The sequence below is a fragment of the Oryzias melastigma genome, linkage group LG14, assembly GCF_002922805.2.
Source record: "Oryzias melastigma strain HK-1 linkage group LG14, ASM292280v2, whole genome shotgun sequence".
Taxonomy (NCBI): domain Eukaryota; kingdom Metazoa; phylum Chordata; class Actinopteri; order Beloniformes; family Adrianichthyidae; genus Oryzias; species Oryzias melastigma.
In genome coordinates this window covers 24,528,527-24,545,117 of record NC_050525.1, presented here as the reverse complement: position 1 = coordinate 24,545,117, position 16,591 = coordinate 24,528,527, and the positions used below count along the sequence as shown (strand labels likewise).

Genomic DNA, 16,591 nt, shown 5'->3' with positions numbered 1-16,591 from the left:
TTTTCTGGCTATATTTAATTAAAAAAATGCAGCCAGTAGGATTGAATTTATTGGAATGTTGTTGTTTTTTATAAAGTGTAACATGTACAAATCCACCTCTCCCTCCTTTGTGTCTGCAACACAGATCCTCATCCGTCCTTTGTTTGGTCTTTGCCACCTCCACTTCTAGGGCTGGGTTGTCAAAAATCAATCGGAGTCAATCTAAGCTTAATAGATCAAACGCCTCATGCTAAAGTCTGTAAGCTTGATGCTAACATATAATGGGATTTCCCATAGGATGGCTAATGTTAACGCTCAGTCAACATAAACATACAATAACTGACTAAATGAACATCTTTATAAACTCACAGTCATGAATTTTCCAAACTCTTTTAAGGATATATTCTTAAAAGTAACCATTTGTGGTCTAAAATGTTTTTTTGCTTATACTTTCTTCTTCTTCTGGATTAAAGTGTAATGCTATATCGCGATCGCCACCTAGTGGCCAAACTGATACGTCCTCCGGTAGAGGCAGAACAATTTTTCCGTTTGAGAATTCATGTAACATTGTATGGTATTAACAATCTCATTATTATTTCACTAATACATTTTACAGTATGTGAAATGTATCAGATTAATATGAAAATCTTCAAAATAAATAAATAATTATTAATTTCTAAACAAATGTGTCTAAATGTGTAATGTAAACTCAGAATTGAATTGGATCAAATTGAGAGGATCAAAAGAATCTTAAAAAAAAAAAAAAAAAAAAACTGAATCAAATCATTCCAGGCTCTGGTGAATCAAATCGATTAGGGAAATTATTGGCGATACCCCGCCCTATCCACGCATCTCACACTGTCATCCTAAAAATACAGTTTTATGACATAAAAGCAATCTCCTGTGATAATTAATCTAAACTGACCAAACATAAATGTAGATGTTTCAAGTCATTTAACATGTTCATTGAATATCAAATTCAAACACCTTTTGTTTGTGGAAATAAAAGATTCATATAAAAAAACAAGCAAAAACGTGGGATGTTTTATATAAAAAACCCAAATGTAAAGCAATACCAAGTGTAAAATCTACAATCAGGACTGTGCTTTCCTAACAAAAATGGTCCAAATTAATTATTCTGAATTAAAACTAATAGTTTTGGGCCATTCTACTGACTATTCAGCTTTATATGTTTTAGGGCAAATTCCAGCTTTAGGTCTGGGTTTTCCTCCTGTTATTCCAGTTTACTCTCCCAAAAAACATTTTAAAATTATATAGATAAACAATTAATTTAAGGAATTTATTATATAAAATAATAGTATAAGCAATAATAATAATATGAAATTTAGGTTTTATCTACGTGTAAAAATACAGTGAAACCACAAGAGGGCGCCCTCTGGTGAACTTATGTGAAAGTCTCTGACAGGAAGAACACACATTTGACCATAACTTCTAGATTTGATGACCCTGGACCGGTAAACAACTTTAAGCACAGAGAATTTCAACACTTCCTTCAAGTTTCTTCACTTTTTATTGCAACTTTTTCTGATACTGTAAAAGCTTTTTTTCTCCAAATAACATTTTAACAGGACAGTTTAAAAACAGATGAAGAATTGCATTTGTACTCCATTAGCAAACCGAGGCTTTTTGCACAACAATCAACACACTACAATTTGCGATCAAAAGCTCTCCTTATCGACAAAAACATGAAACCAAGAAACTGGACCTTCACAGAAGAGCACGTAAATGGTGCGAATGGGGAAAAAATCTTTAAGAAAAATATATATTTTCTTGAATATTTATCATCCAGTGAAGCAGGTATTTGGTGATTGAGTGGTTTCTACTCATATGCTCTTGGACTTGTCCTGGTTGTTCATGTATTTCTGGTAAACCACTCCTAGTGTCGTGAAGAAGTTTCCCATGAAGAGAACCATGTAGGAGCAGCCGCACATCAACACCTAGAGACCGCAACAACCAAAACATTCCAGTTCATACGGTCAGAAAACACACTTCACGCATGCAAACACATTTAGTATTTTTAAATGTTGTTTCTGTCATCTTTGTCCAGTCATTGTAACAAATGATGCAACATTAATTTTAAGTTTTAAATAAAACAAAATGTTAAAAAGCAAAAAAAAAAAGGTTATTAAAAATGTGACCCACATATTTTTGTCTAAATTGTTAATATTTTTTTTACATATAATACATAAATTTAGTCATTTTTGTATTGTTTTTTAGAGGTGAATAAGTTGTGTTTTTTTACATAATTACAATTTTGGTAATAAAAAAATGACTACAACTGATCACTGATATGAAAAGCAGGATGTCTGAAAACTCGGTTTAGATCGTGTCATGGCAAGGTCAATATTTCAACACCAGCATTTTAAATCATATATTATTTTATTTCCTTATCCAGAGAAACATTTTATTTTGTATTTAAATAACATCAAGTAAAACCTACATATTACTGGCAGATTTACCAGAAACTGTTTGCTTCTCTTTATTTTAACTATATCACTCATTTTTATTTTATATTGCAGCATTTTTTAGCAACAAAAATTGTTGATTCTAAAGTTGTGCAATAATTTTTCATATTTTTAAGTCAGTCGATGCGTGGAAATGAAAGCTATGCACTAAATTAGAAAAATGATCCGTCTATTTACATTTAAAATGTTTCATTCACACATAAAAAAACAAAAATAATTTTAAAAGCTGTCCTATGATCTAAGAAAGCTCAGAGGACTTACAGGAAATAAAAGATGCATATCTCCTTTTCAAACATGTATTTATTGAATTTAGTTTGTAACTTTTCTTTTATAAAAGATGATTTCATTGATTTTTTAAATGCTTTTTTAAGTCTTTTTTGTAAAGTTTTACATGTTTGAAATAAATCAAAGATGAGCGGATAGAATAAAAAAGTTGCTTTTGGACAAACCTGCCACTCTTTACACTCTGGAAGCTGAAACATCTTAAAAAGCGTCATACTATTGTAGAGCTGCCAGAACTGCAACAAAACAAGTCAGAAACATCCTTAAAATATGAATTTTCCTATTATAAACTTTAATTTTATAGGATGACAAATGTTAGGAGCAAATTTAATCTAAACCAAATTCACTGGTAGAAATAACCGAGACACTTACATGACCAAAAAATAAGAAAGGAAGAAGGAAGGTCAGTCCTCTCCACATCCATGACTGGAAACCCTCTGAACCATAAAAAAACATGGAAAACAATCACTTTAAATATTTTCACACAATTTATTTTTTAAAGATCCTTAAGTGTTGTTGCACAGAACTGTTTCCTAAAATAATTATTCTTGCAGAAGGATGTGAAAGTCCAACTCAGAGTCAAACTTTGATGGAAAATCAAAGAATTACTCAACAAACTGGGTCAAAGTTTATTTCACTTCACATAAGTGACATCATCAATAAGCCTGAATCACCTCTGACACAACTCCAACTTTACTAAAGAAAAACAACATTTTTTTTAAAGAATACTTTGCTCGTTTCTAGCTTCAGAATTAAAAATGTCTCAAAAATAATAACGTACCTTCAAAGAACTCGACATGCATCAGATTTATGTGATAACTCAAATGTTCGACTCACCAACAGTGAGGTCCATATTATGTCTTTCTCCGAGAGCTCTGAGTCTGTACAAACAGCCACTCTGGTAGTAGTACTGGAGAAACTGGACAAAGCCTAACAAACAAAAACACAACACGGGCTTTTATCTGCAGCTTTAAATCAACTGAATGCATCAAACAAACTCATAAAATGATTTTAGAGAGAATAAAAGACAAAAAATACCATTTAGAAGGGATGTCCCGACCTTTTTAAATGTTTTTTTGGGCCCGATCTGATTTGATTTTGAGTATCTGTCGATACCGAGTCCTGATAGGATACTTTTATTTATTTAAAAAATATACAAATTTAGTAATTAGATTGAGGTTCTACCCTATTTTTATTTTACGAATCCTATTTTAGAATTTAGCACACTTATGTGACATAGCTCTGAGAAGTACCTTGAACAATATCATCTAGTAAAAGGTGAATAGTCATGTGAGACAGTTTGATGACTGTAGTGTTAGTATATTTAGAACTATTGAACATTTTTGATCAAATGTGATTCTTATCTCCATTAAAATTCTTAAAAACCCCAAGTATGAATATGATGAATATGATGATGAATATTCATGACTAGCTTATACCAATGGAGCCATTTATTAGTTTTGGTTGAGACATGATTAATTTTTAAAAAATAATCACTTTTTTCTGGAGCTTGCACTTTGTAGACGGTCCCTTGGCAGTCGTCTCACTGCCATCTTCCTGTCAGCAGCAGGAAAGCACATTTCTCATTAAAAAGAAAGCAAAACTTTATCGTTTTGCCTTTGAAATGTATTTTGTTGGTTGTCGTTTGATTTGAGCAGGGATGTAACGGATCACAAAACTCAAGGTTTGGATCGTGTCACGGTTTAGGGCCACGATCATTTTTTGGATCAAATAAAGAAAAAAAAAAGTTAGATTAAAGCTAAAAAGTTATAGCTAGCTAGCTAGTTATATTTATTTTTTTGAAAAGTGTTACAACATACATTTTAATAAAACATAAATAAAGTACTTCAAAATATACATATACTGTATATATTTATATGCTGTATATACTATATATATTTCCAGTGTGAAAGTATGTGATCAGGCCTGATTTCTGATCGGATCGGGACATCCCAATCAATAAGAATTGTTAACATCGACGTGTGAGGCTGGGATGAAATCAAGACTCTTACTTTGGTATAAATTGTAGCTGAGGAATTGATTTCTAAACATCTGGTAAAGAGTTCCTTCAGGCCTGCAGACAAAAATGACAGAAAGTTGAAAACAAAGGTTTTTCATGCTAATTTCTAAGTGTTTTCAAAATGTGGTCATCAACTCACCAGGTGAGCATGACTCCTGACAAGAAAGTCGACACGTAGTGATGGAAAACCCACCAACCTTTGATCCTGGAAAAAAAAAGGTAAGGAAAAGCAGGCCCACAAAATGTGAAATAAAGTAGAATCCGCTGAAGATGAGCAAACCGTGAGCCGTTACTGATGAGGATGCTCTCCCGAATGGTTAGCGTGCAGTAATACCACACCAACAGGAAGTTGAACAGCGCGTCCAGAACTCTAAGAAAATAATAAATATTTTAGATGACATTAAATGACTGTGCTAATGGAGAATTTTCAATATGTTTAATATGAATCTGTCTAGACCAAAACTTTACATAAGTTTTTTTTTTTATCTCTATCATCAACAGAAAAGCAAAATAAGAATATATATATACTACATTATTTAAAAAAAAACTGAAGTAAACAGAGATAAAATAAACTATCAGTAAGCAAAATTGCTAGAATAACTCACCTGTAACTCAGCAAAAAGCGACATGTGAAGGAGAACATGAAGAGGATGACTGTGAGGACCAGTTTGAACTTCTCATACTCATCCTTGTAGGCAAATCTGTTAAAGGAAAAAAAGAATATTAAAGCCGGACTGATGCAGCGAAACTGATAGAAGGTTTATTTGCTACCAACAAAACAACTTACTTTGCTTGTTTGTTGAGAAGGGTAACATTGACATTTCCTAAAACAAGAGTGAGATAGAGTCTGAAACAGAAAAACGAGAGTTAATCACAATGTTCAAAAAAATCCATTCACTTCATGCTTTTATTGTGACAGGAAATGTACCCGTTTTTCTTTGGCAGGAAAGCCTCCATCTCAAAGAAGGCATCAGCCCTGTCTTTAATGGAGTCCTCTATTTCAGCGATGGAGTTCTCCGTCTCTGAGCTTATTGTTGGCGTTGAATTGTTTTGTTTGCATCTAGTTTTAGGGATAAAAAAGTAAATAAAAACATAATAAAAAATGCAAATACACTTTCACAATATTACAACTGATTATTTTGTTAAATGGTTCAAAACTATATAAATTCTTTACAGGTTTTATTAAGAGAAACTCAATCATTTTATTTATGGAAGAGAAGAAAACAAAAACAAAAATATATCTTTGGTCAATTATCAAAAACTTTTATCAAATACCTAAAATATCAGTATCATGTCATGCTTTAATTATTTACAAAAGACTTAAATTTGACAACATAACATAACATTATAAACCTTTAAAAAGTACAAAAACTGCAACATATATGTCCATTTGAAATGCTCCCATTATGCTACCCTTATTTTGGTAATAAAACTACTAAAACATTTATTAGCTTATAATTAATATTAGCACTATATGTTATTACGCTTGTGCCTTTTTTTTGAAGATTAATAAGATTATCTTGTAAAGAATCATAAAGTATGAACTTAAAATGTTTAAGATTTAGTTATTCTGTGAATAAAAACATTATTAGTTCTGTATTCCATGAATAAACATCATTAGCAACTCTGACCTGTTAGGCATCTGAAATCTAATCTAAAAAAAAAAAGCTCTGGCCTTGTAAGACTCTAAAGAGGCAGATTTGAATTTACCACCAGAAACACAATTCTAACAAGAAATCTGGTTCTTATTTGAGTTCAGAACACAAAGTTTATTTTGTTTTCAACACCTGACAATCAATATAAGCCTCAAATTTTAACAGGGAGCACATTTACTTCAGATTAGAAAGTAAACTTTTGACCCAAGTGGCTTATAAGTTGCATAAAATTGTAAACTAAAAGGGTAAACACATCACGTCCTACATTACTCTATGGTATACTTACTCTTCCAAAGATGAAGTGAGCTCTTTTAGTTTCTTCCTCTGTCGTGCAATAGCTCCAGAGCAGCTATCCTGTAATTTGGTAACTTCTTCAAGCTTCTGTTTATATAAACGATGGGCATCCTGTAGGTAAGAAATACAATCAGTACAACTGTGGTGTGCCAATAAGTTTCCAGGTAACTTAGAAATGCATAGATATAATTAGAAGAACAAACAAAATGCCTTTGAATTATTAATACAAGTGCTAAGCATGTGGACACATGCCTAAATGTCACATTTGTGCTGACATTTATTCTGAAAAGCTGCCAATAAAACTGCAACGACCAGTAGTCTTGTGATTTTGGAACATAAACTAAAACAAGCAACCAGAAAAAAGTTCTAAATTGAAAGAAAATGTTAAGAAACTTTAAAGTAGTTTAAAGAGAAACAAAAATAAGACAGAAAAAACAGCTTTAAGGCCTAAAGCAGCCCAGTGTGGATTATCAGGCCTTACAAAGAGCTAAAACTAGAGACCTAAATCTTTACTTTTCCTAATAAAATCACCAAAAACAGTCAGAGATTATGGTCTGATAAAAAATATGTTCAGTAAAGCTTTCAAATATAAAGTATACATTACGGTGAATTAAAAACGTGGTGGTAGTGGGAGTTTTTCTTTGTAAACACTTGAAATTTCAAAATAAAATGTTAAAGACGATCTTTTATCAGAATCCACAGCAGTGGCTCTAGTATCTCCTAACCTTTTCACTCCAACGATTTCTCTGAAGAAATCTTCTAGAAGGAAAACCTGGAAATCTCTCAACTACTGATGCAAACACGGATACACTATTGAGCCATCTTAAATTGTTGCATTATTTTGAAAGTCAAACTATCTACTGCAAAGGGATTAGAGGCAAAAAAATGTACAAATAAAACACGAATAAAATAACATAACCGCAGGTCTTTCGTTAAGGAGACAAATAATACTTGATATATTAAGAAGTAATCGCGAAATTATGTCTAAATTTTAATCAAAGTTTAACGTTTTAATATTTTAATAGGCTGTAATCGAGGATGTCGTGAATTTGATTAGAAATAAATACAAAAGATGTTCAGACTAGTTTTACATCGTTCAGATGTTTTGTTTATTTTCTTTTGAGGGTCTTACTCTTTTTTTCATCCTAACAAAAACAAAACATTTATTTTGAGCTGTAGAGGGCGGGTACCCCTGCCAGCCTGTCTTCCCACCTACAGTAACAGTTAGCTTACCCGCGCGGCACATTTATGGTTAAATTCGGCTACAAACATCGACTGTTTTTACCTGAATTTGATGGAAGTCTTTTTCTAAATCCTCCCATTCTCGAAAACACTCAGAAAAATCCGACGGAGTGGACAGCATCTTCTACTTTAACATTTGGAAACCTCTTCCGCTGGAATTGAGAAATAATCACGCGAGCAATAGTTAGCATGACTAATAAAAACACAACTTCCTGTTAGGTCCTTCAAAATAAAAGGGTAAAAGTTTGAGAGGAAGTTAGAAAAAACAGATTAGCTGTATAATAAAAAATCTGTATGTACTATTTCACCTTTAAATTAGAATAAAACTTGAGTCAGTGTCGTTTAAGTCTACTATTTGCATAATAATAATATCAAAATAAAAAATAAATAATATTTTGGAAACTTGGTGTGCTATTAGTTTTATCCAATCAAAATTATAAATTGTTGTTAAGCACCTCCTCCTTACCCAATCAACGTTATAGAAAATGATCAAGTAACAAGTATTTTTCATTTCATATTTTTTAGGTGTACCCGCATTTCTAATGTATTTTGTCATATCATGATGCAAAAATTGCTTTAAAAAGGCTGTTTCAAGAACATTTTTTTAGCAACAGCTGTTATTCAATACCACAACATAAAAGTGACCTATACATTAAATTATATTAGAGTATGTAAAGAAAAAAATAAAAAAAGAAAATAAAAAAGAAAAATCCTTAGTCCTTAACATATTCTCTGATAGGTAATAAACCTGTGTCAACAAAAAGATATTTAGGAACATCTTCAATGTATAAAACTGTTTATTATTAGATTTGTTTTCAGTTTTCACTATCAAACTTATTATCTAAAACTCTTCCAGTATATGTTATTTTTCTTTAATATTCAATTTAGTTCAAATTTATAATATAAAATAGACGTAAAATAGGATTAAACCCAAAATGAATATGAATATAATCTACAGTCTCCATCCAGGAAACATGACAAATAACTAGCTAACCTAAAATAAAAAAGAAAAACTGTTGTATGAGCGAAAATACACACATAAAGGTTTAAACATTTAAACACATATATCCTATTTAATTTTAATTATATATTTAAATTGAAGACATCTGTTCTCTCACTTCCCTTTATTCTTTCTGGTTCAAAAGTCACAATCTTTTTTTCTGGCTTAAAAATATTGTTTAAAGTACTTTTTAATTTCCTTGAAAGACCATGACATGATGTGAAGAGACAAGACAAACCATGCAAACACATTCAAAAGTAAATTTTATTTAAAAACAACAAAAACAGAAAGCTTGATCAAACTAAAGCAGTAAAAAAAATCAAGACAAATGCCCCAAAATGGTTCAAAGACTGGGCTTTTCACAGACAACAGTATGATGAGATGTTAAGACCCCTCACTTGTGGTACTCATACATAAATACATATGTTTGGGGTGTCAGGTAAACTTAGAGGACGCTGGCCCAGCTGACTTGGGGAGGGAGTGCTCCAGAGTGGTGGTGTAGCTTGGAGGATTGATAAACTCAGGAGATTCAATGCTGTTGATGGAACCGTCTAATGAGGGTTCCTGTCACAGAAAGATAAATCTAAATCAAGTCCGCTGATAAAATACACACAGTCCCTCACTGATGTTGATTTGGCTTTGAAACCATAAAAATTGTGATTCTTCTAAATAAAAAAGCAAATTATCTGCTTTTATTATTAAATGCTGTTAAATTTAAAGACCTTCAAGTGTCTAAAAGTTGAAGTATTTAGACATTAAGTGTATAAAAGTATGTTGGTTGGGAAAAGGAGGGTGTTTTGTTGGGTTATCTCACTCAATTTAACACTTAAAAGTAATAAAATCAGAATTTTAAATGTCATACCTTTTCCTGAAGGATGTAAAGGGAAGTCACTGTTTTTATCCCATTGTGCTGAGGTATTTTTGGGTGCCCCTTATCTGTGACAGAGTACAATAAATTAAACAATTTTTATATTGTTTTTCTTTTATTAGACATTAGTGCTGCCACAAATAATATTTGAAAAATCACCAATTATGTTTTCTGATTAGTCAACTAATTGGGTCATGTGCAAACTATCATTAGCCTAAAACTACCTAAAAATTAGATATATAGCATTACCTGTGATAATGCTAGTGTGAATGCTGTAAGCTGAATTTGGCCACTGAAGATGCTAGTTCTGATAGCTGAAGATGCTGAAATTGATAGCTGAAATCGCTGAAGCTAATAGCTGAAAACACTGAAGCTGATCGCCAGCTATAATATTGATTGAATGCTAAATCAGCCTAAAAAGCTGAAAAAAACCTAAATTAGTCAAAATAGATAGCATTCAGCTGAAATATTGGCTAAACTCCAAATTATCATAAAAAACTGAAAAATTCCTAAATTAGCCAAAATAGCTATTGTGTTGCCGAAATATCAGCTAAACTCCAAATGAGCCTAAAAAACCTTCATAAATGCCAAAAGAGTCCAAAAAACTTGCAGAATGCCATTATAACTTACAACTTTCTGACTCCATATAATATAAAGTAACGACTATTAAATTAGTCGTAGACTATTTTAATAGTCGATTAATCGCCAATTAGTCGACTAATCGTGGCAGCCCTATTAGACATTCAGAATTTTAATTTAAAACAAACTAAAAAGTTATACTTTACCTCGGTGACTTGTTGGTTTCTGATAGGGGAGGTCATAGATTCTTGATTGAGACTTTTTGCGTTGTTGTCTTGGCCTGAAATTGTGAAATGTTTAGTGTCTGATGTTTTTTCCTCAAGAGAATTTAACTTTTTATGGATTTTTACTTTTTGGAAGGAGTCCAGCAGGCACACACCGTCACCAGAGTGATGAGGACGAAGATCCCTCCAGTGGAAAGGATGACGTAAAGGGAGCTTCTCTCTGATGGGACACAAACAGCAACAAAGCATGAAACGCATAAACAAACATCTAGAATAATCAAGCCAAAATTCAAACGTCACCGGTGACGCCTAAACACTAAATTTGTAGCTTTTCAACCGTACAGTAAATCAAAATCAAATCCCTGCTTGCGGTGTATATATACAGCTGTGTTATATTAATAGTTGTGTGAATGCTACAAAGCATTGACACAATAGTGATTCTCCTTTCCGTACCTTTATCGACTTAAATCACACTTTCAGCAATCTTGATATCAAAACGTTCAACTTGTTCAGGATATTACAGCTTTTATTTTTGGTATATATAAACGTTTTAGTTTTTGAAATTTTGAGCAAATATGCCCCTTGGGAAATGAATGAGAAGTTGCACTTTGAAACTTATGAACGTCTGTCTAATTTCAGCTAGAGACAGCATTAAACTTTGAAATGTTTTGCTACTGCTTGGTTTTTAAGGGTAATTTGGAATTTAGCTTTTAATTTTGCAAAATGCTAGGTTTTATTTCTCACTTATTTAGACATTATTGCAGTTATTTATTCTAACTTGGAGTTTAGCTTATATTATAGCATTATGCTAGCTGTTTTATCAAAAAATTTGACACTTTTTGAGTTTTTTAGCCAAATTTGAAGTTTAGCTAATAATTTAACATTATGCTATCTGTTTGTAAAAATGTAACTTTTTAAGTTATTTAGGGAAATTTCGCATTTACGTTATTTTTCAGCTTCATGATAGCCATTTTGTCAAAATTAGACGTTTTTTCTAATTTTTTGGCAGTTTTAGCATCTAGCTAATATTTTGGCAAGCTATCAGCTTCAGCATTTTTAGCCATCAGTTTCATAATTTTCAGCTATAAAGTCATAATTTCAGTGGTAACATTCAGCTTACAGCATTCACATTTACACTATCGCAGGTAATGCTATATATCTACTTATAGTGTTGCATCTTTATATTATTTCTAAACTGTGGAATTGCAGTGGACCACAGTGGCTTACTGTACACAGCCAGTCTGACTGGCAGGCTGGTCATGCTGCCCACAGGATTCTCCACGGTGCAGCTGTAGATGTCATCATCCGCCATCAACACCCGTTTGATGGTCAGCAGCTTCTGATCCGGTGACAGCAGGAAGCGGCTCTCGTTTGTCAGGGGCTTTCCACCTTTGGACCACCTGTATTCTGTCCTGGTTCCGTTGTCATGGGAACAGTTGAGGACCACATTTTCACTGAGCTCCAGGACGGAGAAAGCCTCTGTGTGGATGGAAGGCTTTGATATGGGCTCTGAGAAGAAAACAAACAAATATATATATTTTTTTGGGTGTGTACAAAACAGAACAACTAAGGTTTTCCCTCAGCAGTGGTAATAAATTATATTTTGTAAAGTATTTTTGAGTATAGGTAGAGCAAGTATGGGATGTTTAAACTTTTTGATAAGAGGACTAAGTATAGTTGTAGTACATTTAAACTACTTTTTGGAAATGGTTCCTTGAAAGGAATGAATTCATAAACTAAATTAATTTATTAGCTTTTTCATATTTATGTTATGAAGGACTTGAAATTCAACTCTGGTAAAATATTTTTAAATTAATGATTATTGTTATTATAATAAATATTAATGTATGTTTGTTTTTTTAATTTAAACTTCTTTATTTACATTGTCATAATCATCCGTCTCCACAAAAAATCCCCTTTTTATAACATGAAAAAGTTAATCAATTGTAAAAAAAAAAAAATGGGTTAAAGTTTTGTTACATAACTGATTTTAAAGTTTACAAGTAATTTTTCAAAGTTACATATAAACTTTGCTAATAAAAATACCAATACATCAAGAAAAGAAAGAGCTATAACTGTATTTTTAAAAGCCAGAACTGCATTAACATGGGAGGTGTTGATTTAAGAATAAAAGAAATATAGACAAAACTATTTTTAAAAAAAGGTAAACTTGAATATATTTGCAGTTTGTCTGTTTTAATTGAAACAGTTCTATAGTTTTTAATATGTGATGCTGAAAAACTGTTTATTGCTGAAGTTTTTTACTAGTTTTTTTTTAGGTAATTTTCCATTCTTTGGTTGCTTTTTATGTGAAATTGTGAGGATAAATTCAGCAAACAAAGTTAGAGATGATAACTTGGTTCCTGTACATTCAATAATATCTAAACACTGTTTAAATTTATAAATCTAAAGTTGTAACTTAGTTGTTTGTCAGCAGGTTTTAGGGAACGCAAACCTTATTAAAGTATAAATATTAGTATATATATTTAAGAGGGATTTAAGAGTTCAAACAAACCCATCAGTTGTTCTTTACTAAGAATAGATTTATATAATCATAGATAAATGCTGGAGTAATGTCGTAAACGTCTCTTTCTTTACAACGAAGCGGACTCCTTCCTCCTCTTTCTCCTCCTGTTGTGGACAAATGAACACAGCCTCATGAAAACAGAACAGCACTGTGGTAACTCTATCTGCTGCATTGGAAGTGGGCTCCGTGAGCCGTGCGCTCTTGAAGAGTTTGAAATTCTTTCTCCAAACGGTTACACAACATGCCAGCACATCCAAGTGATTGATGATGTCCAACGAACTCAAAAGATTCCTGACATTGTTTCCCCCGCCTACAATCAGAACAGACACAAATAAATAACTCTGTGATTGAGTAAGACTTCAGAATAAAAAAAAAGCTGACTTCATTCATTGGTTTGGACTGTAAAAGTCCCACTCTGATCATCTTTTGATCTGTTTTCAAAGCGTTCCCAGAGGTCTTTTAATTAAGATTTTGCTAGTTTTAGCCAAAAATGAAAAAACTTGCATTGTTTTCTTGGACATAATTTTTGCAGAGTATAAGTAATTTATTAGAAAATCACCTCTGAGTTGTGGGCGGGCCTGTTGGCCAGGTGTAAGCCTTGCCAAATTTCCCATCATCCCTTTTGTTGACACTACCTCTTGCTAGCTAACAACCCCTCCGACTGTAGCACCTACGTCAAAGCTACAAGCTTTTTACAACTGCATCTTTTTGTCTGCTCCTGTTTCACAACAATTTGGATAAGGAAATATTCAGAAATACTATTTTGAGCTTAATTTTCTTCATTCGTCATGATAATAATGTCCTAAAAATTATGTTTAAAACACAATTTTCATTGGAGTGGGTCTTTGAGACAGGATTTGAGGCAAATGAAGGTGAACAGGTGTTACTTGTCTGTAATATCTGAGTAATCCTGAGAGTTCAGAGTCAGTAACTATTTTCAGATCATTTTAAGCTCAAAATCCTGATATAGTTATGTAGTCGCTAATTTTACTTTATGAGTTTTGCAGCTTAGTGTTTTCTAGTATAAACAGGAAAGGATTTGTCAAATAATCTTTAATTAAAACGTTAGAACCAGATTTGTGTTGGGGCCACACACTAAAAAAATAAAAATAATGAGCACTAAACCTTCCTTCCTACCATCCACAGAAAGCATGATGGTGCCCTCTCCTGTGAAGGTGTCGTCTGTGATGGAGATCTCCACATCATAAGTTCCATCATCGGACAGTCTGAGGTTGTGGAGAAGCAAGGAGCCGTTCTCAAACACCAGGATGCGGTCTCGGTACTCCGGCCTCAGGGTTCCAATGATGTCTGTTCCAATAGACTGGACCACCGTGACGGACTTCTCCCTCTGGAGCTGCCACTTGATGACCGGTGGGTCGAGGCTGAAACTGCTGTAACGGACAGACAGAAGAGCCTCCCCTCCAACCGATCCTCTGATGACAGAGTCAGAGATGGTCATGTTCACTGCCAGCACTTCACCTGCAAACAGTGACAGAGAAGCAGGACCTGCAGTGAATTTCTACTGAAATGAAAGCTCAATTGAAAAACAATTTTAAGTACTTTGCATGACTTTCACACATGCCACAGGAACATGTTCAAAACACAACTTCCATCATCTTTAAAGTTGCAAAAACATCAGGAAGCAAAAATACACCTCTATGTTTATATCTATGTATAAATAAATATTTCTAGTTTGTCGTCTTTAGTAATTTTTCATTTGATTGCTCAAAATAAATCAGTCAAAAATATTTGACTAAAACATAACTACAATACAATCCTCCTCGCAGTTTGCATGCCAGATCTTCATTACCATGGTAACAGCAGCCTGTATGCATTACCAAACAAAAGTAAGAATTGTTGCTCAAATGTTCCTCTTTGGCAGTTCATGAAAAGAGCACTGAGAGCAATTCAGACATGGTGTGAGCTCTGCAGGAACAGCAGATCAGTGATCCTCCAGCCAACAGCAGTGAAAGCATGTTGTAGTGATCACAATGGAAATGCACATATAGACTCTAACTCTGGTACTCCCTGTAAAAAATCACTGTGGCATCAAACCAGAGTACAAGATATATGCAAAGAGATTAATGCATTTTAGAAGCACACAAAAGCTTCCTTTAAGAGGGTTCTTGTAGCTTTATTGTCTGTTCACAAACAGAAAAAACATTAAACAAAAATATGTGACAACTATTGTATTTAAAAACATTCAACTTTCACAATTATATATTATTAATTGTGGTTAAGAAAATTTAGTGTAATCCTAAGAGCTGTTTACTCGTCTCATTTGTAACTTTTATGGCATTTATTCCACAAATGTGGTAAAATATCACCAAAGTTACCAAAAGTTCTAATTTAATTCAGCATCAGCTAGAAATAAAATTGTGTTTTTCAGTCTATGTACAAATACAAATCAATGCATTTATAACAAAATTACAAAAGCTCATTCAGAGATAATGAGTTTGTTGTTTTTAGAGTTTGCAAAAGAGCTGTGATGCATAATAGTGTCAAACGTGTGATCAGTACAACTAAATATAAAAAAAATTAAGAAAAGTTATTTGAAATATTGTCAGAATTGGCACACCATCTACACATTACTTTTATCCTACACATCAGAAAGTTCTTGTTTCAATAAAGTTTAAACAAAATCATGTTCTTATCCATTACGTTTTTTCAAAATTTATAAATACACTTTTTGGCCATAAATCTGAGATTATTGACCTACTTAGTACTTTTTTTTTTTTTACTCTTAGTAATGTAGTTTGCTACTATTTGACTTTAACTTGGCCAAAAATATTTAAAGTAAAGCTACCCTGTCTTGAGTTTCATTTTTGGAAGCTGCTGAACAAAACAAAAACTTGGCTTGGTGATTATAAAATATATATATATATATATATATATATATATATATGTGTGTGTGTAAGTTCATATTTTTGTTGTTTTTAAGCATTTTTTTAGTTAAACCTGCACAGCAGGGGTTATATTAATTTAAAAATGTGTCACATACCTGAATGTAGGAAACCAAAACATATGAATGATAAAATCAGGCAATTCTCTTTAGGTTTTGGAGAGAAGTTCTTCTCTGCTTGCATCTTGGGTCTCTAGCTTTGTTTTTCTCACGACAGTCAGCATGATTTGTGACTCTGGGCAGGGCGAAGGACACAGTCATTCATTCAGGCCGTGCTGGCACTGAGGACGCACTGTTCTCTGAAGCCACTGTTGGAGCGAGACAAAAAGTGTGTGTATGTGTCGGAGTGTGGAGGAACGCGAGAAATAAAGCTTTTTATTATTTGTGGGGAAAAAAACGACATAATAACAGAAAGTATTAAGTGTCAAAAGAATAAAAATATAGCAAAGTATTTAGAAATTTCAAGAAAAAAAAAAGGGGAAATGTTTTTATAAACTGGCAATTTGTCATGTATAATTAAAGTGTAGTTTTTT

At 32.7% G+C, this 16,591-nt stretch overlaps 2 protein-coding genes across 4 annotated transcripts; both read right to left on the bottom strand.

The window, feature by feature from the left end:
• Window positions 1-1,491: 1,491 nt before the first annotated feature.
• tmem120a (transmembrane protein 120A) lies at window positions 1,492-8,185 on the bottom strand. Of its 2 annotated transcripts, none has more exons than XM_036215283.1 (12): window positions 8,002-8,185; window positions 6,709-6,827; window positions 5,696-5,827; window positions 5,555-5,614; window positions 5,451-5,468; window positions 5,048-5,137; window positions 4,907-4,972; window positions 4,760-4,821; window positions 3,585-3,677; window positions 3,120-3,184; window positions 2,915-2,983; window positions 1,492-1,937 (listed from the first exon to the last, which is right to left on the bottom strand). In XM_036215283.1, the coding sequence occupies exons 1-12, from the start codon at window positions 8,077-8,079 to the stop codon at window positions 1,824-1,826; spliced, it is 966 nt and encodes a 321-aa protein (XP_036071176.1). In that variant the 5' UTR covers window positions 8,080-8,185; the 3' UTR covers window positions 1,492-1,823. The 2 variants fall into 2 exon arrangements, with proteins under 2 accessions (XP_036071176.1, XP_024122292.1); XM_024266524.2 differs by having other exon boundaries at window positions 5,373-5,468; window positions 8,002-8,184.
• A 1,017-nt stretch (window positions 8,186-9,202) lies between these two features.
• Window positions 9,203-16,385, bottom strand: hepacamb (hepatic and glial cell adhesion molecule b). 2 transcript variants are annotated; one of them, XM_024266522.2, is made up of 7 exons: window positions 16,158-16,355; window positions 14,294-14,635; window positions 11,857-12,138; window positions 10,756-10,849; window positions 10,612-10,685; window positions 9,821-9,894; window positions 9,203-9,522 (listed from the first exon to the last, which is right to left on the bottom strand). In XM_024266522.2, the coding sequence occupies exons 1-7, from the start codon at window positions 16,240-16,242 to the stop codon at window positions 9,394-9,396; spliced, it is 1,080 nt and encodes a 359-aa protein (XP_024122290.1). In that variant the 5' UTR covers window positions 16,243-16,355; the 3' UTR covers window positions 9,203-9,393. The 2 variants fall into 2 exon arrangements, with proteins under 2 accessions (XP_024122290.1, XP_024122291.1); XM_024266523.2 differs by lacking the exon at window positions 9,821-9,894 and having other exon boundaries at window positions 16,158-16,385.
• Between the last annotated feature and the right edge of the window lie 206 nt (window positions 16,386-16,591).